The sequence below is a fragment of the Lytechinus pictus genome, chromosome 14 (genome assembly GCF_037042905.1).
Source record: "Lytechinus pictus isolate F3 Inbred chromosome 14, Lp3.0, whole genome shotgun sequence".
In the NCBI taxonomy this organism is placed as follows: Eukaryota; Metazoa; Echinodermata; class Echinoidea; order Temnopleuroida; family Toxopneustidae; genus Lytechinus; species Lytechinus pictus.
Window position 1 is genome coordinate 8902939 of NC_087258.1, and position 24053 is coordinate 8926991.

Here is a 24053-nt window from a genome sequence, read left to right on the forward strand (position 1 = left end):
GTCAAATATTACAAACATATGTAGTCATATATAGACTAAGTGGTGTTAGATCAAATACAAAAATGAGTTTAACCTAACTGGAAATGAAATGAAATGGTAATGGGCTAAATGACCTGTACACCAAATAGGTCGTTGACAAATTATCATTAGACCATGTGGGATAATACCAGACTGAGAGTAGGTAAAGTGGATGTAGAGCAAATGAAGTGACAGTTTACCGGTATATCCTTCCTTTGACAAGTACGCCTAGAGCTCAAATCTTTTGCTTCTTGGGGGTGTTTCACATAGATTTAAATCTGACTTGAAGTCCTGTTTAGTACCAATGCGCACATGATATCCAACATACAATTTTATTGATGAACACGCAGAAGCATCAATTTCAAGGGCATGACCTTACCAATGCGGTAATTATATCATATTGGATGGCTCAAAATGGAATACCAGAAATATTCCAAGAGTTTGGGAAAATATTCCAAGAATCGCAGATGAGTGGAATATTTCTGGTATTCCATGATATAAAGCCATCCAATATAATTATTATCATCTATCCCTCCCCCCCCCCCCCTGCAAAAAAGAGGTAGAAGTTTGATTGAACAAGTCTTATCACATAAATATGGCATCATCACTTCGTAAGATCAAATGTGACTTGAATTTAGAATGCGTATCGCATTGTTTCATAGTTGTACACGTTGTATATTTCACTCATTCGCGCATGCGCACTATACTGTTGAATATGCTCTCGTATTCAATAACAAAGTTTGTACAGGAGCCTATGGGATATTCATCGGATTTCTGTCCTTTTTAGGGATACGCTTTGATACTGCACGGGCAACAAAATACGCGTTTTTAATGCATCGCTGAAACACTCTGTATAGATGATAATGTATTATATACCACATGCAATTGGGAATTTAAGTGCAAGTTTTTGTTAGGCCTAAATCTTTGCAAAACACCCTTCGTATTTTGTTATTGTAGGTGCTTGATAGGAAGTGACTTGGACCTTTTTCAAAGTGGATAAAAAACAAACTCACAAATTCCCAGTTTTCCCAATAAGTTATAACAAACTTGTTTAATCAGCCTTGACACAATTTCACGACACACACTAGTTTAGACAGCAGCTGAATTTCCAAAACAAAATTGAAAGTTTCATGTTTTAAATATGCAGGTTGTGTCAGAATAAAAAGAAAGTATACGGATTTAAAATGAAAGTTATACAAAGAGTATTTTCATCATTCCAAAATTAATCAAATTATAAATAAGTAAGTTTTGTCAGGTTAAAAAGAAAGTGTAGCCGATTAATTTTATAATTATGTATTTTAAATAGAAATATGGATCTATAAAGATGACAAATATAGTAGAGCTGCGAATCAGGATTTATTTAGAAAATGAAAATAAAATATTTTTATTGCCTTGTAGTAAAATAAATATTAAAAAAGTTTTTAATAATGGTGCACTTATTGTGACAGAAATTCACATGGAGTCCTTTTTGCCTGTAACTCCTAAACACACCTTTCTTCAAGCAGGCAATGTACCATCACTCATGTATTTGTCAGTTTCACAAACCGTTTTTCCATGCTGCTAGGAAACCTTTATAAAGGGTTCCTTTGGTCTGAAGGATCTTTGTTAACTGAGGACATACACATTGTGTACCCTCATTCACACTAGCTAAACTTATTGAGCTACACATGTTGTGTTCAAAACCTTAAAAATTCTTCTTGTCTGAGTGTCCCATAGGTTCTATCATTTTTCTACATCATATCATATAAAAAATCATTTAATGTGATTGAAAACTTTCAGAGAGTCAAGTTGGTTTTATATAATTGTTTTAACTGGGGACATACACATTGTGTACCCTCATTCACACTAGCTAAACGTATTGATCTACACATGTTGTGTTCAAAACATTTAAAAAATATTCTTGTCTCATAGGCTCTATCATTTTTCTACATCATATCATATAAAAAAAAATCATTTAGTATGATTAAAAATTTCCAAAGAGTCAAGTTGGTTTTAAATAATTGTTTTAAAATGGACAGGGCTTAATTTTTTCCATTCAAACAACTAATCTCTCGAGTGACATTGAGCATGAAATATGGTTTTGATTTTATTCGTCAAGCATTAATTATTAGTGGATTTAAGCCGATTACCCTCAAACCAGTATAAATATTCATAGAATTATTTATCCTACGTGTGAATATTCGATACATTTTTCTGCACAAACTTTATAAAACTGTGTGTATGTGCTTTATGTGATTTTGATAATACAAGTTTCAATTCCATTTGTGTGATTGACATTCTGGAATCCAAATTTAGACCAGGCTGCAAGTTGAAATTCTATGTTCCCTTTGATAAAGATGACCTTGTTGAAAAGAGACAGGAAATGCTTTGATGGGAGTTAGTTCATCAATTTTGGCTGGTACATTCATCGTTAATCACTGCTTCTATATAACTGCATAGGGTGTGTTAATTTTAAAGGGTCAGTTGAAATTACAGTGGTAATACGCAAGATTGGTTTTGGTAAGAGAGGTTTTGGTAAGAGAGGGATTGGAGGTTTGAATTGATTAGCTTCTCCAAGTAATTGGATATTTCTTTAATTGGTTACACTTTAAAGGGGAAAGTCCACCCTGACACAATGTTTTTTTCTCTCTTTATATTTTTTTCTTGATAATCACCAACAAATTAACATCACCAACAATATACATCATTTTGATAAGCATATGAAATTAGAAATACATAAATACAGACTTTCCTTTCTGTCAATGGGGGTTAATTGCAAGGCTAAGTTCAAGTTCAAGTTTGTTTTGATGAAAACAAGAAATAAAAAAGATTAAAGTAGTTTATTGAAGGTTAATATTCTTTTAAGGATTTTTATTAAACCTTCACAATTCATTAGTATGTTACTTTATTTTTTTTTAAAATAAAAATGAACTGGATGTTAGGGTGAACTTCAAAAGATTGAAATTAGATTCAAATGTATAGGCTTATACATGTAGGAGAGGAAACTGTCAAAATATAGCGGATTTGACTTCAACATTTTAAACAGGTGTGGTATAGACAGTGATTAATATATGATTGTGGCATGTGAGAGATCTGTATCCTGTTTCCTTGAATAAGCTTATTACTAATTCATCAATATCCATTATTAATAAGCCTAAACAGATTGACAAGTGTGTTATTATAATACATCATAATTGCTAGATTGCTGAATGTAATACACAGTGCTTAGTATTGTTCATTAAACATGAACAAAAGAATTAATGATGACATATTTTCACTGGCCCGATTCACCATTTTTGGATCAAGGCTTACGTCAGTGTTCACCCCCAAACATGATTGAATTCTTGTGGCTGAAAATTGGGAAGAGCGTCTCCACTGACTTGTTTTATGTTTGTTTTGCAATTGTTTTGGGGTTGTGCACAACCCCTTTACACCATGCTAAAAAAATATGCTTTGATCGATGTACTACAGAGAGGGATTTTAAAGGTGTGTGAAGAGAAGAAAGTGAAATGGTTCAAAGAAAGGAAATGTGTTGACTTAAATTGATGATTATGATGATGATGATTGTTATAATAATGATCTTGACATTTATGATGATCAAGATAATGATTATGACGTTGATAATGATGACGAAGACGATAATGAAGGTGACAATGATGTTGATGAAGATTTTTAACACCATTTTTTAATTTCAAAATACTTCTTCGTGTGTTGCCATATCATTTTTGTGTAGTGGAAGTACTCCTTTTGAAAGAGTGGGACCTTGCAAAAGTTTTTTTTTGTCTACCTTTGCATTGTTGATGTTCAGGATTAGCCATTATGACAGGCTAAACCATTTTTCATGGGCACCGTCAGCCACAGTCATGTGAGCATTGATTGGTAGATTTCAAGTGCCCCTCCCCTATGACATCTTTTTCATTATTATTTTGCCAAGTTCATTTGCAGTTATGGGTGGATCTGTTTGTTTTCATATCATTATTTCCAATAGCCGCATGAAACATACACTCAGTATTAAGTAGTTCAAAATGTACTACATTTTTTAACAGAATTTTTGAAAACTTGAATGTACATATTTAGTCTTTTTTTTTTCAACCATCAGGCTCTGTATTCTATTTATTAAAAAAAAACATTCAAAGGAACAAAAGCCTTTAGGAATATTGTTGCTGTAATAATTTGTGGATAACATATGCTATGAAAAGAGGGTAGAAATTGTTTTATTCTTTTAAATGGGGTTCTGTCAAAATTATGGTGATGTCTATTATTATTATGTCTGTCAATGTAGTCGGTAGTGCATTAACATTCAAGGCTAACCCTGTGATTATGAACCTCATATAACTATCTTTACCTGTTCTCCTTTTCTATCTTTGGCTGTGGTTTATCGCTGCATGCTTTGGATATTAAACATAGATGAAATGTAAGCAGTTGTCAGGTTCTAATTTCTGAGTCATTCTTTGGTTTGGTCTTGATGTATTCTCTGTATAAAAATCCAAACAAAGTGAAGATCACAAAAAAGAGTGACAAATGAAAATGTGGACATTATATGAATACTTACTGAGATAAAGTTGAATCAGTATAACTCTTTTCTGAGCAATTGGATTCTTTTAAAGTGCACACATCTGTCAGGCATGACGCTCATGGTGCTATGTACAACCTTGATAAATAAGGACATAATACAAATTGTCTTACATTTTATAATTAATTTTATAATTAAGTACAAACTTTCAAACTATAATATAATTGCTTTAATTGTTATTCCTCGAGGTCCAACAAAAATAGCTAGAGAAATTATAGTATAGATGTACAAAAAGTACTTCCTATTCTTGCAGACAAGTACAATTATTTTTTTCATACAAATGACAGCTACATTAATAATGCCATGAACCCTTAGACTAAAAACTATTTATGCATGTATTCTGCCCACACTCATATTCAGGGAAATGTGATGGGTGTATAGAATTTAATTATAATCCCTTTTTATCTCACCTCTACATAGAAACAGACATTGTCATTCTCATGGTTTGACTCATATAACACTGTCACATGATGATGATGGTCAAATTAAGGGTAATATTGACGATTGAAAGCATTATTTCAATAAAGTTGAAGGTGAAACTTGGTAACCAAATTTTACACATGAGATAATATCATTAACAGTAAAATAAGTGCTTTTATTGAGAAACATGGTTTATGCCAATGTATGATTCAATCCAAAGCAATGTTCAATTTCTTACTGGTCATAAAAGCAGTGTCTTTCAACAAATACCATGAAATACTTTCAAAAAATTATTTTTGAAAGATGATCCTGCCGAATTACTCATGTTAAAATGTAATTGAATGCATTAGTGATCTCAATCATGATCCTATGTTGTCTTGGCCCTTTTCTCAATTTGATGTATGATTGCATACAATCCATATTGACCTGTGACCTTCCTTGGACAAACTAATATTGTGGGTGGACTTGAAAAGAGGCAAAATCAGCATGGATGAAAAAAGTAAACTTGAATGCTGGCCCTCCTCACATACCATTTTTGTGTGTGTATTGTTTGTAATTCTAGCTGGAGATTGTATTGAATGCCCCCTATGAAAGTATCAATATTGGTTATACAGGTATTTGTGATTTCTTGACCCTATGGTTAGTTACTAAATTCTGTGATTCCCATAGTCATATATTTTGTACAGGGATCCCATTTTTCTTGATGAATCAATGAGAAAAATCATGACAGCTGTTCACAATCATCATTTCTCCAAATGTTTCTCTCATACTACACAGGCGAGGACGATGATGGTTATGACGAATTCGATGATGACTTTGACGATGACGACTACTACACTCCACCGCCACGTGATGGTCCAGTCCGAGAGGGTAGTGTCGTATTGAGGTCATACTGGTGTGAGCTGCCAGAGGTCGTCAGTAGCGGACTCTTACAGAACCTGACGCAAGAGGAGAAGAAAATGCAAGAAGTATGTACACAAAACTACCATGTCATTTTATATACTGTATATTTAAGTTCTAAGTTTGAATTTGTTAAACACTCATGATTTTATTTTTTTACTCTGCACAATATATTTTATTTCTTTTCTTGCTTAATTTGAATAATGACTAATAATTGAACAATTTAATTATTTCATGAGTTCAAGGAGTAAAGGGGGTAATACTGGTATGTGAAGTAGAATCTTTCTAAATCTAGTGTAAGATTTAGAAAAATTTTACTTCACTAGATTTAGAATAATAAATGATCTTGAAATTAATATAGGTATATTAGAGGGACCATTTAACAAGACGTGCGGTATATATAACGAAAATGAAAAAATATGAATTAGAATTGGTTTATTTTCACAGCTCTTCGCCTTTTAAGCACAATTTGATTTCAATATAATACAAACATTCCAGAGACCTCTGCCCAATGTATTTTTGGGAATAGGGTATGAGTGGTTACTACATGTATGTATATGCAATAACACTCAAAGAATGTTTAGAATTTTGGATGTGGTTAATTAAAGCCAAAGTGGGTTGATACAATGATCACAATTGATTTTTACTATCATAGTGTTTTCTGCTTGTTAAATATATTTTTTGCTAGGCATTGTTTGAAATCATCACCTCAGAGGCCTCCTACCTGAAGAGTTTGAATCTGGTAGTCAATCATTTCTGTGAAGCACCTGGCTTACTGCCATCAAACGGTGTACTCAAGAGACCTGAGCACCACTCTCTCTTCTCAAACATTAAGACTGTGAGAGATATCAGTGAAAGGTAAGATGAACATGGGAGCATTGCGCTGACTATTTGTTATAAGCTACTGAAATCCTTGAATCTGATTGGCTCAGAGCAATTTTTTAATGAAAAACATTGACAAGATGCTTTACCAAACTTTCACCAAACTTAGCACTTCAGAAAACAAAGTCAGTTAGTTGATAGATACAGGTACTGAAATCATTGCATCTAAATGGCTTAGAGAAAATTAGTCCCTAAAAATTGCTGATGAAATGCATCATAAAACTATCCACAGAATCTTGATGTGATCCCCAAGAAGCAGTGATGATAATGTGGAAATGGTGCAATATTTGTGGTGGTAATAGTTATGATGGTGACGACATTGTAATGAAAATTATTGTCATCGTGGTAATGATGATACATGTAATTATGATGTCAGTAATGGAGATGATAATGATGACGGTGGTGGTGGCAGTGAATATCAATTGATGAAGATTGTGATGTTGGGATCATTTGAATAATGAGTAATGACTTTTTTTTCCTCATACGCTGTCAAATCAAACCATTACTTGTGGTGATGATGATAACAATCACAACTTTCCAAAACATATAAAATAGATAAAAATCCTCCACTCTTTTTTATAAAACCTTTTCATCTTTGCCCATCACCTCTCCTTATCAGACTTCTCCTTGACCTCGAGCAGCACCAGCAAGAGAGCATCCTCCTTAGCGATGTATGTCGCATCCTTCTCAGTCATCTCAAAGATCAACGCTTTGAACAAGGCTTTGTCACTTACTGTGCAAATAACCAGTACCAAGTCAGGATGCTTGATCAGTTCAGGTAGGTCTTGTACCTGACAGACTCACACAATAAAAGTTATTTGCTATCTAGTCAAATATAAAAGGCGTAGGTTAACATTGATAATTCTTTAAAATATCTGCTCTGTTATGTCCCAATTGTTACATGTGCTCATAAAATGCAAAAGTGAAGCCCTGAAAAAAATTACTCCTGTAACACGACTGAAAAAAATCAAATCACTTGCAGGGGAGGAAAATTGCTTGCCAGAATTTCCTTAATGCTTCTTTGGGTTTTTTATGTCATAAATGTTTGGTTAAACTTTCACCTCATTTTTTTCTTTTCTTATTTCAATAAATACAACTTCAAAACCATTTGCAGATTGCCTATTTCTATTTTTAAACAATGGGAACAGGTATATAGCCCTTTACCTTTGATTGTACAAATGTTTACGATTATAAACTTTCTTAATAAAGTGTTCTACTATTAGTTTCTCTGTTTCACAAAACTTTTCTTTACGGGAATAAAGTACTTTGGTGAGTGAAATTACAACGCATATATACATTATTTTTTAATGATTTTTTTTTACAGGAATAATGTAGCTGTAATGAATGAGAACCTCACTTGGAGTCTTCAGTGACAAATATGTTGTCTAAAACTTTCTGATATTGATTATACCCTAGGATAATATGGTATAAATCTCATTCCATCAAAAGGAAATTCTTCGACTATCAACTAAGTTGATTCATTCCTTTAAAATGATTTTTTACAGGAATAATGTAGCTGTAATGAATGAGATCCGAGAGTTAGAAGCCAGTCCTGAATGCTGCTGTTTAGATCTTCTCTCATTCCTCATGCTACCATTCCAGAGAATAACAAGATTACCATTGCTGCTGGAGGTAATTATTTTTGCAGTAAAAGCAGTATTGCCCCCACCCCAACACACTCTTTTTCTTTTTTCCTTTCTGTGTGTTTCCTCCTCTTTTTTCCTTTTCTTGTTCTTCTTCGTCTCTTTCTCCCCTTTTCCACTTCCTTCTCTCCTTTTCTTTTAGCTCTTGTTCTTTTTCTTTTTTCCCCATCTCCTTTCTGCTTTCTCCTCTTTTTTCCACCCTCCTCTTTGTCAATTTTTTCGTTTTTTTCTTCTTTTTCTTCTTCCTCTTATTCTTTAATACTCTTTTGTCTTTCTTTTTGTCTTATGATTGAAGAATGAAATGCAAATATAAAAGTAAGTCTTACCACACTGTTTCATACATACAAGATTAGTATTGACTTCTATTAAAAAGGGATGTTTATTTTAGGCTAGAGCCCCACTCTGTTCTGTATTATTACCATTAGTTTGTGATATCACAGAATATTCCATGATATCTGAAATATTTCTCTTTAAGACATTCCAACTTTATTTCATTTTTTCAGGCTGTAATATCAAGAGCACCAGAAGGAAGTGATATGATGTCTCATGCTGTAGATGCATTCACTGCTGTCAGAACGGTACGATCCATTAATTGCTGAATTCCGTCATGCCCAGAGGTTTTAATTGTAAAGGGACCACCCATTTACAGAAAACATTGGATTAATCTACAAGAGGACAAGGGTTGGTTAAAGAAAGAGTCTTGCCACAACATTAAAAAATGTGCAAGAGAATGTTGATAAGCTATCACAGAGCTTACCCTAACTATATGCCTTTTGAGAATTGGGAAATATGATTGTAATGATGTTTATGGTGCATTTCATGAATGGGCGCGTGATGATCTAGTGGTTTAGACTCCCACCTTTCTATCAAGAGGGTCGTGGGTTTGAATCCCAGCCATGGCGTAGTTCCCTTCAGCAAGAAATTTATCCACATTGTGCTGCACTCCACCCAGGTGAGGTGAAAGGGTACCTGTAATGATGGATTCCATGAATGCACTGAGTGCTGGAAGCTTGAGTTATAGTGGTAATAGTGTGTCTCAGAATAGATTACTTAATAGACAATTCTTGAGTCTGCATATATTCAGGTTGGGGTCCATCGAAAATGCATGTTAGATCTATAGCATATTCATCTAGTTCCCAAGGCAGATAGATAGATAGATAGATAATATGAGTAGAGGTCAGGTCAAGATTAACATGCAGTTGCTCTTTGAATTGGCAACAATAACCAATATTCTTCAATAATAATAATAATAATGATAGCACCAACAACAACAACAATTTTAATAATAATAATAATAGATAGAGCATTATCAAAAGAAGATAATCAAAATTTCACATTACCAATTTTATATTTTGATTCCATATTTTTCTTTGTAGATGGCAGAGAAGTGCAATGAAGAAGCCAAACGCATGGAGATGATCGAGGAAGTTACCATTCTAGCCAGGATGTTGGATTTCAAAAAGGATGTCAAGGTGAGTGCTCTATGAGTAGAAGTCAGGTCAAGATTAACCTACTTTTGATCTTGGAATTGACAACAGTAATTGATATTCATTCAATTTTTTTCAATTCAATTTCAACATCTACTTCCAAAGGTATAAGCATTAATACATTTCTAAAAACTATAATACATGTACAGTGGATGTAGCAACTCAGTAAGCATAGCTTGTGATGGGTGCACTGCGACGTAAAGACATAATACTTGAAAAACTTCCATACAAAGTACAGTACATAACAATGGAAAAACAACAACAAACAGAAAATCCAAACCAGGGCAACTTTATCGGCATTATATCAAATGAAACAGTTAAATAATCTTCAAATCAATCTTCTCACACTGAAACTAGGCAAGTCACTCAATCTAAGGACCGGACATGAGGTTTTTTTTAAGTGTTGTCTTAAGTTTTATTTTTAAGCATTTTAAAGATGGTGCATTCCTGGGGAGTGTTTCATCAACATTTTCATCCGACAAGTTGTCAGATCTGACATCTTTCTCTGATGTTGATTGGCTGAGAGGTACGGTTACTATGGTAACTGTCGGATAAAATGGGACTTGTCGGATAAAACGTCCGACAAGTCCTTTCATGAAACGCTCCCCAGATGTCAATAGATAAATTGTTCCACTTTTCGGACCTATAACACAAATATTATGTTAATATGAATAACAATGATAATAAGCTTTAATATATAGGGATGAATACGTTGCAATGACATCATTAAGCACTTAACAGATATATTATTTTCCTGGTCTACGGATTCTTGCTTTCCTGTTTTCAATACATGCACTTTCTCCACTCCTTGGTGAGTATTCCAACAAGAGCTCCAAACTCATTTGCTAGGCATATAAAATGTACATAGGCTTTTGCATCTTACTGGGTACCCATTTAATACTTGGGTGGAGAGTGGAGAAGTGTGGATTGATGCCTTGCCAAAGAATGCCAGTCTGCTGTGGGTTTCAAACAAACAACCCTGTGATTACAAGGCAAGAGTAAAATCCGCTACACCCCGTTTCTATTCATTCCATACCCTTACAAAATCATCAGGGACCCTTTTTATAAAAGACTTATGATTATGGTAACTCTACTATTATGATTACTACCATGGTAACAGAGCTCAACATCAGAATGAAATCAAGGATTTAATGGTAGTTTCCCTAGTGGCAAATTTACCGTAATCCTAAAATTTTACGATATTTTGTCGCTACCATGAAATCCGTGATTGTAATTATGGCAAAATGGGCCCCATCTGTTGCAAGCTCTGCATTTTACATGTAGTACTTGTTTAGTTTCATGAGTTGTGTCTTTATTCTGTTTTTTTTTATACAGAAAATGGACATCTCTCAGAGTTCAACGATCGTCAAACGAGGTATGCTGGACAGCATCATCTATCAGGCCAACATTCTTGGAGGAAAGAAGAAACCTACAACCAAAAGAATTTACTGCATTGTATTCACTGATAAAGTACTACTCGCCAAAGAAAAGGTCAAAGGGTATGTCATCCTTTTACTTTGATTTAGAATTAAGCAATCGGCTTAACAGAAAACATTTTGTGCTTTTTTAATTTGTGTAACTGAACAATTATGTTTTCTTCTTGCACTGGGTTAGCTTCTTCTACTATCACTAATGTTGGGCCTACATGTATTCCTTCATATACTAGTAGTGTTTCTACTACTACGCTACTACTACTACTACTACTACTACTACGACTACTACTACTACCACCGATGCTGCCGCCACCACCGCCGCCGCCACCACCATCATCATTATTATTATTTATTATTATTACCGGTATTACTATTATTGTTGTTGTTGTTGTTATTATTACTACTACTACTATTACCACCACCACTCCTTCTACAACAATTACTACTACTACTTCTATTATTACTACTTCTACTATTTCTACTGCTGCTACTACTTATACTACTGTAATATATTACTAAGTAATATTAATAATTCTTCTACAGTAACAGCACTAACAACAGTTATTACTACTCTGCTTCATGTGTTGTTAACACCTTCACAAGTTTAGGGTTATAGCAAGTCTCAACATTGGAATCACAAATGCACAGTACATGAACATCATGTCACGCTCTCCTGGTTTACACCTTCTAAATCTGACAAGTTAAGGTTCAATTCATAATCACGATTAAATTTCTCTCAATTTACAGAGAGCAGAAGAGGTTTGACGTGATTGACTGGTGTCCAAGGAACCTGGTCCAATTGACAGTGGTGGACCAGCCCAACATGTGTTCTAAGCTGATTGATGGAGTTCCTCCAGACTGTCATTGTATCTTCACACTCAATCTACTGCAGAACAACCAGAGGAAGACCAATGAGTTCATCCTTAACGCAAAATCATTGTGAGTAGATGTTGGAGTTGATGAGAAGTAGGAAATTATTCCCGTCTTGGGGAGATGAAAATATTTGTGAGCTTTGGGGATGTTTTGTGTTAGTTAGCAAGAATATTATAGTGAAGAGGTCCAGTGCAAATGATTGCTCCATCATCATGATTGTTATCATTTCATTGTCGTCATCATCACCATCTTTATAATCATCACAACCATTAACATTGTTGTCATCATCATCATCACCACTATCTTTATCATCTCCATGACCATCATCAATCTTCTTCTCCTTCTCCTCCTCCTCCTTCTTCTCCTCCTCCTCCTCCTCCCTCCTCCTTCAACACCAATATCATCATCATTATTATTGTCATCATCACAACCACTATCTTTATCATCTTCATCACCATTCATCATTATCATTATCATCATCTTAACATCAATATCATCATCATCATTATCCGCTATGGACACTTTTTTCATTTATGAACATCAATTTCATCAATACCATAATTAGACAAAATGAAATCTACTCATGCAAAAACAATGCGTTTTGAACCATTTATACATTACATGATTAATGGAAGTATTCTTTCTAGAGCAAACAGCAGCATTCTCGCACCTGCAGTGATAAATGTGAAAGATACCGTTGGGGATATATCCATGAGTACAGAATCATGGACATTTTATGCCATATAAATACAATGAATCGTTATCATCCTAAACCTTTTTCTATTTTCTCATCACTTTTAGGAGTGAGCGTCAGAGATGGATGGATGCATTTTGCCCACCGACTGAGACAGAAGATGGAGAAAGGATCTATGAGTCATGGGGTAAGAAAATTAATCTTTGATAAACAATAAGGAATATATTTAATGTGGAAAAGGTTTACGGTTCACCATGTGTAATATGAAGAAGGGAAAGGAAATACAGGCAGAAATATTAAAATGGGAATATGAGAAAGGATGAAAAGAGGACATTAAAAGTATTCTTTACTTGAAAGTGAGTGAAGTCCTGAAAAGGACTGTAAACCAGATGAGCTGAATATGGCTTGAGTAGTAGCAGGATGAAGTGAAGAGAGGTTACTCGACGTTTCGGGCAGGTTGATTGTCCGTCTTCAGGAGATAAATTCCACCATGCAAACCTTCAAAGATCTTCTGATTCAGCTCTAAAGGAATATATTTGTTGGATGATAATGATTGTGATAATAGTGATGATGATGATGCTGATGATGGTGGTGGTGATAACAATGTTGACATTGACAACGATGATGGTGATGATGATGGTGACGATGATAGTGGTGATGGTGGTGTTGATGGTGATGATGATGATGATGATGATGATGATGATGATGATGATGATTAACATTATAAACATGATGAAGATGACAAGTACTTCATTCAGAAACGCTGATTGTCAGAACAGTATTAATCATCTTCAAATATCCTTTTTCATTATTTTTGTCAGATTGTCCTCAAGTTATTTGCATGACCAATTATGAAGCCAAAGATCGAGATGAATTGACGTTAGAACAGTCAGACAGAGTGGATGTCTACAAGAAGATTGATGGTAAGAGGATTCAAAATAATTATCAAATGATGGTCACATCACCTCCTTGAACAAAAATAAGCAATAGATTTGTTCACTTGTTTGCAGATTTCTCTAGTCTTATATGCCTGTATCATAGGTTAAAGTTGGGATATGGTCATACCCGTAAGCTTACTATCTTAACCAAGTATTTTTCAGAACAAATTGTTCTTTATAACCTGAAATCTTGCCCAAGGATATCAATAAATCATTAATGAAACTAGATTACTTTTCCTCCATAAAAAAGTCTGAAGGTAATTTATTTTTCTTATATTCTTGAAGAATACAGTACCCCCTCCCAATTAAGAACATTCCAGCATCTCATTACTTCATCAGGCATGTTGCCACTATCAGATTTTCAAATATTTGTTTTCTTTATTACAATACCTGCTCTTTATTCCGATACTATTTTCCTCAAAAATTCACTCTAAACTTTGAAGATTTTTATCCATCTATTGAATATAATTTGAGGATTTTATTTGCCTTTAAACAATCTTTTTTTTTTACAATTCTCCAGTTGGATAATTTTCATGTCTCCCAATTTTTTGTAGGTTGGTATGAAGGACAGCTGGTTGGTAGACGAGAGCGGGGTTGGTTCCCGGCATCGTGTGTACAGGAGGTGGTCAACGACCACGTGAGGGCACGTATCCTCAAGAAACGACACAAGATCCTTTCCATGTGTGAAGAGCAGATACGACTAGCAATGGCCGGCCCCAAAGTCAAATGAGATAAGATGTCACTCGATGTGCTTAACATTGTAAAATAGGGCAGGAGAGGCGGTCTTGCACAATTTCCTGGAACCTGTAACTTCCTTACTAAAAGTTAGATCCACGGATCAACAAATAAATTATAGGGAAAAGAAAAATAATTTAGCAAGTCAACAATAGTCAAAACTGACTAGTTTGCCTGTTTAAAACAACAACAACTTATTCAGACTGATCTCACTTCTTACCTTGTTGGTTTACTAGTCACTTCAATTGAGAATCTATATATGATTACACTTGAGTGAAAATAATTCATTTGATTCAAGTTCTAAATGAATGACAGGTAACTTTGCCTACATGTAAGTCAAGTGTATTGGGACAATAAATATCTGTTCCACGTAGAGGAGCAATTTGATTTTGAAGAAGAGATATTGAACACATGTTTAGCATAATCTGCTCTTAAAAATTTGCTTCGACTTGGGCAAATATTTGACTTACGGAAGGATTTCTCATGAAAGTTTGCCTGTAGGTTTATTATTATTGGAAGAAGTATGGAAGTAGGCCATGCACTGAATATATGTGTATAAGTGCATGAATAAACTCAGTTAACTGCTGGGTGTAACTTGAGATGTGTATTGTGATGGTATTACCATCCAGGGGACTTATGGCTTTAAGTCCTAGCTGAAAGGAACTACATGTAGGTAAAGGATGATTTATTTTTAACTATTGTTCATTGATATTCATATCACCAACAATCTTGGCTGATAGGTATTATACATCTGTGATATATTTCTAAGGGCTGGCTCCCTTAAAAAATATATATGCTTGTTGAAAAATTGAAAATTATTCTTTTGATATCTTGACCAATATTCATGTCTTTCATTTCCTTTCTCATTCATCATTTCTTTATTTTCTTTCAATTTTCAGCAATATATTATGAAATTAAGCCGCATAGCAATGATTATAGGGAGAGTTCATTTTCACCTCTTTTTCTCTCAATCTCATACATGTAGCACCTTCTCTCTTCCTTTCATTCCAAAAGTGATCGTCTTGTACAGATGTTATTTTCAAGCAAAAACCTTTAACAAAAAACAGGTCATAATGAAATTATTGATAGAGGCTTTATATATTCAAAATATAACTTTAATCATAGTCACCATCATGTGTCATATTCTGGTGAATTTAAAATACATGTATGGATAGGTGAATTAATGTTGCAAAAGACTTGGATTATACATCAATGCAGGAATAACACTATTGGGGTAACAGATGACAATATGAAATTCTGAAAAGCAAATGGAAGTGTATGAAGAAAGTTTGTTTTATACTTGTTGCTAAATGCTCTGTCTTTCCATTTCAATTTTTAAGCTTGATTATATCTTTCAATATATCAGTTTCAATGATGTGTATGGTCTTTCTATATCAACATTGTCTTCCAACCTCAAACAAGGGATTACAACTCAAGGATGATTATGTGTTTATTCAACAAATATTGAATGCACTCTATTTTGATATGTGTAAACAATTAATAATCAGTACAATTTTTTATGAATAAAAGAGGTCTTTCTATGTATGCATTGTAATTTTAATGCTGTGACACAAAAGTCTGTTTTAATATCATGGGTTTGCCTGCAAACTTAGGCAATACAATTTTCCAAAAATAGAATTGCTGCAAATACCTTGCTTATTACTTATATGTCTCTTTGATAGAACATATATTTTTATGTAAATGCTATCTCTACAAATCATGCATGTATGCAAAATTATGAGATTTATGCAATATTACAAACAGTCAGTTTCCAATTTTGAATAATTTCCATCATCGAAATATTCAAAGAAGCAACATCATTATCAAAAGTCATATCAAATATATGGATCAAAAGTTTTGAAGCAACATACATAATTGATGACAGGATGTGATTTTTATTGGAGATATATTTCAATGGGAAAAAATCATGAGGATTCAAATATATCATTATTTTGTAATTACATGTATAACTAAATTTGTGGGATAATATGAGAACATTGTGAATAGCAGATTGTATATATTTTGTCATTTTAATTTTGATAGAGAATATATTCAGATGGCATGTGTACATGTATGAACCTACAAAATGTCACTGGGTGTGTATAGGTTCTCTCCGTGAAACGTACATATACCCGTACCAAGGTGGACCAAAGCGTACCGCTGCTACTTTTCATATTTTATTTTATTTTTAAAGATAAACATCATTTTAATATAATTATGTAAATCAGTATATACAAAATACAGTGTACAGTTTGAATTTTTTAACAAAAGGGACTTATCACACCCAATGAATAACTTTTTTGTCATTTTCCATGTCATGTCTATATTTGTAAATAACTTCATATTTCCAAACCCATTTATATGTATATAATTGGTATAAACAATAGGTTGTATATACACATTCATCAAAGTCAAAATCTGTACATCTACAATGTAGTCTAGCGGATAAAGGCCTTAAGTGTCAAAATGCTCAATGTCTAGCACTTAGGGCTTTTATCCATTTACATGTTCTTCATCTTTTGTGTCCTATTGACCAGCTGTTGAGAGCTAGGGGGCGTTATTAGAGACTATGTACATTGTAATATTGCCCTCAAAGCTCCAAACAGGTTATATTTTCTTTCGGGTGAGATGGTGCAATTCATCGGCTGTATATTTTATTTCTGTCCAAGGGACTTCATTTTAGAAATTAATATATGGCAGTGATGCCAGGAAAAAAATTATTGGATTCATTATAATGAATGAAATATCTATCTTTATGATATACTGCTTTTATTCAATAATAAATCATATCTTTTCATAATGTATACACTCTGTTGGTTGTAATTTTGAACATGTCAGCGTTCATTTAGAAACTATGACAGTCGTGATGAAGGACAGTGATGTTGATAATTGTCATTTTGTGATTGTTTGGTTTTTATGGTAATGGTGATGATGATGATGGTGGTGGTGGTGTTGGTGGTGGTGGTGGTGGTGCTGGTGATGATGATGATGCTAATGATGATGATGGTGATGATGATGATGATGCAAATGATGATGATGGTGATGATGATGCTAATGATGATGCTAATGGTGATGATGATGCTAATGATGATGATGATGATGATGCTAATGATGACGATGCTGATGATGGTGATGATGATGCTAATGATGATGATGATACTAATGATGATGATGATGATGATGATGGTAATGGTGGTGATGATGATAATGATGCTGATGATGATGATGATGCTAATGATGATGACGATGATGGTGATGATGATGATGGTAATGGTGGTGGTGGTGGTGGTGATGATGATGATGATGATGCTGATGATAACCCTGATGATGGTGCTGGTGGTAATGGTGGTGGTAGCGAGGAGGATGATGATGATGATGATGATGGTAATGGTGGTGGTGGTGATGATGATAATGATGCTGATGATGATGATGCTAATGATGATGACGATGATGGTGATGATGATGATGGTAATGGTGGTGGTGGTGGTGGTAGCGAGGAGGAGGATGATATTGGCAAGGATGAAGTCCTGATTCTCTCAAATGGGAACTTAAGTTGGTTTGAACTAAAGAATTGTGCTACCGTTTTAGTTTGTTTCACTGGTATTGAGATTTGTAGAATCAGAAATTCAACTCGTGCAAAACAATAACATGAATATATGTACACATTTGTTTTTCTTACTTATTTCTCTCTCTATCTCTCCCTCTCATTCTGTCTCTCCCTATCTACCCCTATACGCAAGTTGCACATAGGCCAACTTCCCTCATCAAACAGAAGTGCAGACACAAGGCTTCAAAGGGAAATTGACAGTTGAATCAAGTTTTCTACGAGAAAATACAATTTATTTCCACAAAATTGTTCCAAAGTTCATACAAGGACATGATGGAAGTACGAGGATGTGAAGAAAAAGAATAAAGTTATTTTTTCTATTGTCTCCATAAGTGTAATTTCTACAAATACCTTATACAAATTGTCCAAAAATTACACAAAAAGGTATATTTACATGAAGAAATTACAGATGTTTATAATAAATCCTATACCAGCATTTGCACCCTACATGTACATGTTCCACATGTACAACATTCCGTGACGAGATTAATACATTTGTAATTATGTTTACTCTCACAGACTTTGTAGCAATCACTTTTATTTTATCTATATGCTTGTGAGTTGATTGCCTATGCCATGCCATCATTGTTTGTTAGTTTGTAATTAATAACATTTTCAATTTCTTTTACTTTTTGACATTTTGGCCTCATCAAATAATCTTTTACACTGGCAGATAAGAGACTGCATTTTCATTGGTGCAATCCATGACGATTGCTGACCAGACTTGGAAAAAAAAAGTTCGGAGAGCTTATCTGCGGTTCATAAGCACTGTATTTCAAAAGAGAAAATGAAACTTGTAAGAAAATTTTTAAAAATCAGACAATCATCAATCAGTAGACGATGAATCCGAAGGGGATGGGGGAATAGTCCCCCTCCCCCCAAAAGGAACCAAAATCTCACAAAATCCTGCCTATGGTAGTTACTGATCACTCCTACCTCAAAAATACATTAAATCATGACTCCCTTCATAACGATGTCTGAAAATATCTCCACAAATATAGAACTATCTTATTGAATTAAATTTTCTACAAGAATTCAATTGGACTGAAGATTTTTTGGGGGGTTGATTTGTAAAACACTACCTTGCCTCTCCTACCATCTTTTTTTTGGGGGGGCCTCAAACCCCATTCACATTGTACAAAAAAAATGTCGTTCAGCTTCATTGCGCCATGTTTAAATGAGTCTCAATGGTTTCATAATCTTGTACCACTATGATATATTTACACAGTAGCATAGAGTACTTCTAAATGTACATTGAAAAATGCATGATTTTAATATATAATAGTGTTTTTCCAGTATATACAAATACATTTACTTTACAAAATTCACTTTCAAATACGAAAAATATGGTCACAGGTTCAGGAAGAAGAACAAGAAGAAGTATTATATCATCATTATCTTATGAACTTGTCATTTAGGTACAAAAGATACAATAATGCATTCACATTGGTCAAATGAGGGCACTTCAACAGATGTTGTTATTCAATAAAATGACATATTGCTCGGTTAATTACCTTAAAAAAAACCAAATATTGCTGAAGAAGTAGGACTGCGTAGGCACCAAGATTTGCATACAATTTTGTATTATTTTGCAGAGTTAAATTTCAGTCGAGGAAATGTGGTACATTACATTGTCTTAGATTGAACTTGAGATGGCGCTATAACTTTCATAGGTTCTTTGACAAACTGATGCTTCCTAATCCAAACATCCAATGCAGAACAATAACATAGCAATTGCCAATTCAAATAGGGATATTATCAATTCCAGCCAACCTTGCTTTAAATTGGATCTACATGTACTTGGACTGTGAAATATCATTGACCTAATGAATAAATTTAATTCAAATAGGCCTAAAAAAAGAAACTATAGAGTAAGTTCTTCTGATTACCTTTGTCTTATGCAATTTTACTTTTTCATATTTTTCTTATTCAATTTAATCTTCCCCTTATATCAAATTTGCCTAATTAATTTCACATTTGTCACACCCACTTTCTTTTTTGCCCTGTCCAATCCCATATTTCTTTTATACACAATTTTACTTGAACCCTATGTAATTAGAATTTTACATTACTATGAAATTAGAAACCGTTGCATTGTGTAATTTTACTTTCTTTCCTTATGCAATTTTCCTATGCACAATGCAACTTTGCTATATATTACAACTATGCAATATCTTCCTCTCTTTATGTGATTGCCACATTCTGCAAGATTTACTAATTAAAGATTAAATGTTTAGCACATCTTGTAGTTTAACATTTATTTAATGATTTTTAAAAAAGACATATTCATAAGAAATAATGCTATGATCCCGCCCCAAAACCAACAAATTCTATTTGCTCAATTTCAGGCTACTTCACATCGTGTAATAATTTGATCTGTTCACAATCAGGGAGTGCTTCATGAAACACCTTGTCAGTGATTTTTCACAAACAAATTTGCTCTGAGCCAATCAGATACAAGGATTTCAGTAGCTTATAACAAAAAGTGAAAATCACTAATTATGTTTGATGAAATACTCCTTTGCTGTCTACATGTTGTTCAAACTGAGCCATTATTCAATTAAATTATTTTATTCGCCAACAACAAACATGATAATGTTATCCTTCAAATTGGCAACAATCATACTGGTTTAACGTCCATAATTGAGCACCTTTATTTTTGCACGTATTTCAACGTCTGAAATTAGTCATAGAGAATCAATTCAATTTGTGAATATATAAAGCCATATGTGTTTACAGCACAAGTTTTCTATGTATCAAATACTGTCACATATCCACAGTTTCCAATTTCAACTGCTTTTATTAAATTTTCAGTAGCACATAACCTTTACTTCCAGCACATTTTATTTTTACAATTACAGACTGTTTCTGGTGATGTACATTAAAAAAAGTCAAAGAAAAATATACTGCAGTAAACAAAAACAAAATTACAATAACATAAAATCTCATACAAAACAAAAACAGTACAAATTAAGACAATAATGAAAAGAAAAGACCAGCTCTTCATATAAAATAAAAACAAACTATAACTCTAGTATATTCATTTACATGTATACATTTACATGATTTCAATTATGCAAAGAAGAAGTATCACAAACAATAAAAAGTAATTATGACTGCAACATTTTCTTGTTGCCCAAATTATTACACAAATATGCAGTGACATTTAACGTTTGTTTGCAAATTTAGAATTTGCCAAGATGACTACCGGTAAAATAGTGAAATGAATAATTTTTAAAATGCAATAAGTCAAGGAAAGTATAAAACTATGAAACACTCTCAAAGTAGAACAAAACAAATTAAACATTTTGAGTGATAAAATCCCATTGCATGGTATATTCAAGAAAAAAAAATGAAAATACAGAGCTGTCCAACTGTTAACTGGATGAAATTCAAATTAAATAGAATTTTCATTTAAATGGTTCACCAACATGGAAGAAGCTTTATTGTGAAATCAAACTGCAGTTTAGTAATGAACAGTCCAATATTATAGAAATCTGTCACAGAAGATAAAAACAAAATCCTCACATATTTTCAACTTAAATATCTATTTAATTTCAATTACCAATGATGTAAGCTGCAAACACATGTCTTGGATTTATCATTCAAATACAAATTCAGTTTAACGTTTTCAATGTCAAATGCTAATACCTTTCATCGAATCAACATTAGGTGGGTTTCAAGTGACTGTTTTAGTCCAATACTGGTTCTGCATTTATATAGTGAACATGACAAAGTCTTTTTTTAATTCAATATAAGCTACATGTATCCCTTCATTTTATTCACATGTTTTTTTTTGTACTCCATTAACGAGTTTACATCAAAACTGATGTCAGTTAATTACATTTCTGTACATGGAAACTGATTTCAAACTCTCTTTTAGAAATCCATACAATATATCTTAAAAAGCAGACAGGAAACTACCACAACAAAATGTTGATGGGTAAATCATACAAACAGCCAATTTATTGTACACACTCATTTAAAAAAGGTTTACCATAAAACATTTTCAAAGAAAACTTCAAGAGTGGCTATAAAAAAGGAATTTTTTTTCATTTGACAGGAAGACTTATAAAAAATGATTTTCTGCACTTTAATGGAACAACTGATCCAACTGATCTTGTCTCCTTTATTGCTATTCACTGAGTGTAGATATCTGGAAGAATGACTAAGTGACCCAAAACATCCAAGCCAGCTTCAAGGCCATAATCCCCCATGTACTGTATGTGAGCTTAGTGGTAGCCTTCATGTAGGTCAGGAAAGCCCCTCTATTGTAATTGTTTTACATGTAGTCAAAAAACCACTGTGTTGTTGAAAAATCTGAAAATCTAGGAGATAATCAAAACTACACCTGTATCTCTTGTATATCTTATTAAATGCCTTCTTCATGACTGGAATCTTATTCTGCACCCTCTAGAAAAATTCAGTATCTTGTAACATGGAGGCAATGGGGATGTTTATCCCTTTGCTCCTGTTGTATTCATAATTGTGTCTTGTCTAAAAACTTCACAGAATCATGGAGGTACCTCTTATTGTTGTTTGGTTTGCATTAAAAGTCAAAATCTTGAGTATACATGTACATAAGAAAAAAATCATATATTATTGCATGTCTGACCATTAAAGCTAGACTTGGTCTCAGGAAGGCAAAATGATATCTTATTGAATTTCTTCTAGCGTAGCCGTAACCTTACAAAGCGCCCTCTTGAGATAAATTGTAATCAATGCTGCTGTGGTGATCATGGTCCTGTATGTCAACTTTGTCTTTGCGTAGCATGAAATTTGAAGAGAGTATTGGTCACTAGTGTAAGAAGTCAGTAACCTTGGAACACCAGAAATCTTAAAAAGCGCCCTCTAGTTTGCTGTGTAGCCAGAGTTGCTTCCATCATAGAGTTGACATTGTATTCTTATGGCCTAATCTGAAAATGTGTTGGTCATGAGGTATTGTGGCCCAGTGGATTAGTCTCAAGATTTTGAAAACAGAGGACCATGGGTTTGAATCCCAGCCATGGCGTCATCTCCTTCAGTAAGATGATCCACAATGTGCTGCAACGCAACCCAGGTGAGGTAAATGGGTACCAGCAGGAAGGAAGGAATTCCTAAAAAAGCTGTGAGCATCGGAATCGGTAGACTACATGTAGCTTAGCCATGGTAATATAGGAGCGCCTTGAGCACCTAGCAAGGTGGATATGTGCACTATACAAATACCCTAAATCAATACTGCTTTAATATTCAGAGAAATCTTACATCTGATGTCTCTAGAAAAATAAAAATCATCGAGAGTGCCCACTGGCTTAGCTTTTGTTGACGGCAGATGGGATCCAGATCATCAAAGTCTGATATCTCATCCACTTTAAAAAAAAGTGTTGGTCTTGGACAAGAGAAAACACCTTTAGGAAGCACCTTCGAGGATTAATGTGCCCCCTCCAGCATGACTTTGTAGTCAGTGGCATGGCGGTAGTCTGGATCCTCCTCGTCATTAAAGTCTGATATCTCATCCAATTAAAAAAAAAAGGGTTGGTCTTAGACAAGAAAATACACCTCTGAGCAGTAACTTCAGGAATTAATGTGCCCCCTCCAGCATGACTTTGTAGTCAGTGACGCGGCGGTAGTCTGGATCCTCTTCATCGTCGGAGTCGGACATCTCATCCTTGGCGTCTAATTTGAAGAGAGGGTTGGTCCCAGAGATGACAAGCTTGCACGGTAGCTGATCTTGATGCAGCGTGTAGTAGTGGACCAGTCGGGGTAGGTCAGGGAAATCCCGTCCAAAACCCTGTGAACAAAAAAGGTGGTGATTACCGGATTACAAATGTTATAACAAGGTACCATCTAAATGTTTTGATATTAGTCCCATTCGATGTCAAATATGGAAAA

General features: G+C 34.0%; 2 protein-coding genes across 8 annotated transcripts in view; one reads left to right on the forward strand and one right to left on the reverse strand.

Moving 5' to 3' along the window:
* LOC129275930 (uncharacterized) overlaps window positions 1-17379 on the forward strand; it is a 50739-nt gene extending 33360 nt beyond the window's left edge. For all 4 annotated transcript variants that reach the window (XM_064109777.1, XM_064109779.1, XM_064109780.1 and 1 more), the window contains 11 exons: window positions 5768-5958; window positions 6579-6748; window positions 7392-7550; window positions 8278-8404; window positions 8919-8993; window positions 9792-9887; window positions 11238-11401; window positions 12083-12274; window positions 13010-13089; window positions 13724-13825; window positions 14395-17379. In XM_064109777.1, coding sequence (XP_063965847.1) covers window positions 5768-5958; window positions 6579-6748; window positions 7392-7550; window positions 8278-8404; window positions 8919-8993; window positions 9792-9887; window positions 11238-11401; window positions 12083-12274; window positions 13010-13089; window positions 13724-13825; window positions 14395-14570 — 1532 coding nt within the window. In that variant the 3' untranslated portion in view covers window positions 14571-17379. The remainder of the gene's footprint in view (window positions 1-5767; window positions 5959-6578; window positions 6749-7391; window positions 7551-8277; window positions 8405-8918; window positions 8994-9791; window positions 9888-11237; window positions 11402-12082; window positions 12275-13009; window positions 13090-13723; window positions 13826-14394) is intronic.
* Window positions 17380-18388: 1009 nt separating this feature from the next.
* Window positions 18389-24053, reverse strand: part of LOC129275928 (uncharacterized) — a 29021-nt gene continuing 23356 nt past the window's right edge. For 2 of the 4 annotated variants that reach the window (XR_010295759.1, XR_010295758.1), the window contains 2 exons: window positions 22534-23952; window positions 18389-22485 (listed from right to left, as the gene is read on the reverse strand). Coding sequence is in view for 2 of the 4 variants with exons in the window: in XM_064109833.1 (XP_063965903.1) it covers window positions 23743-23952 (210 nt within the window). In the remaining 2 variants the exon portion in view is untranslated. Of the gene's footprint in view, window positions 23953-24053 lie in introns of all 4 variants that reach the window. The other 2 variants (XM_064109833.1, XM_064109832.1) reach the window with 1 other exon arrangement.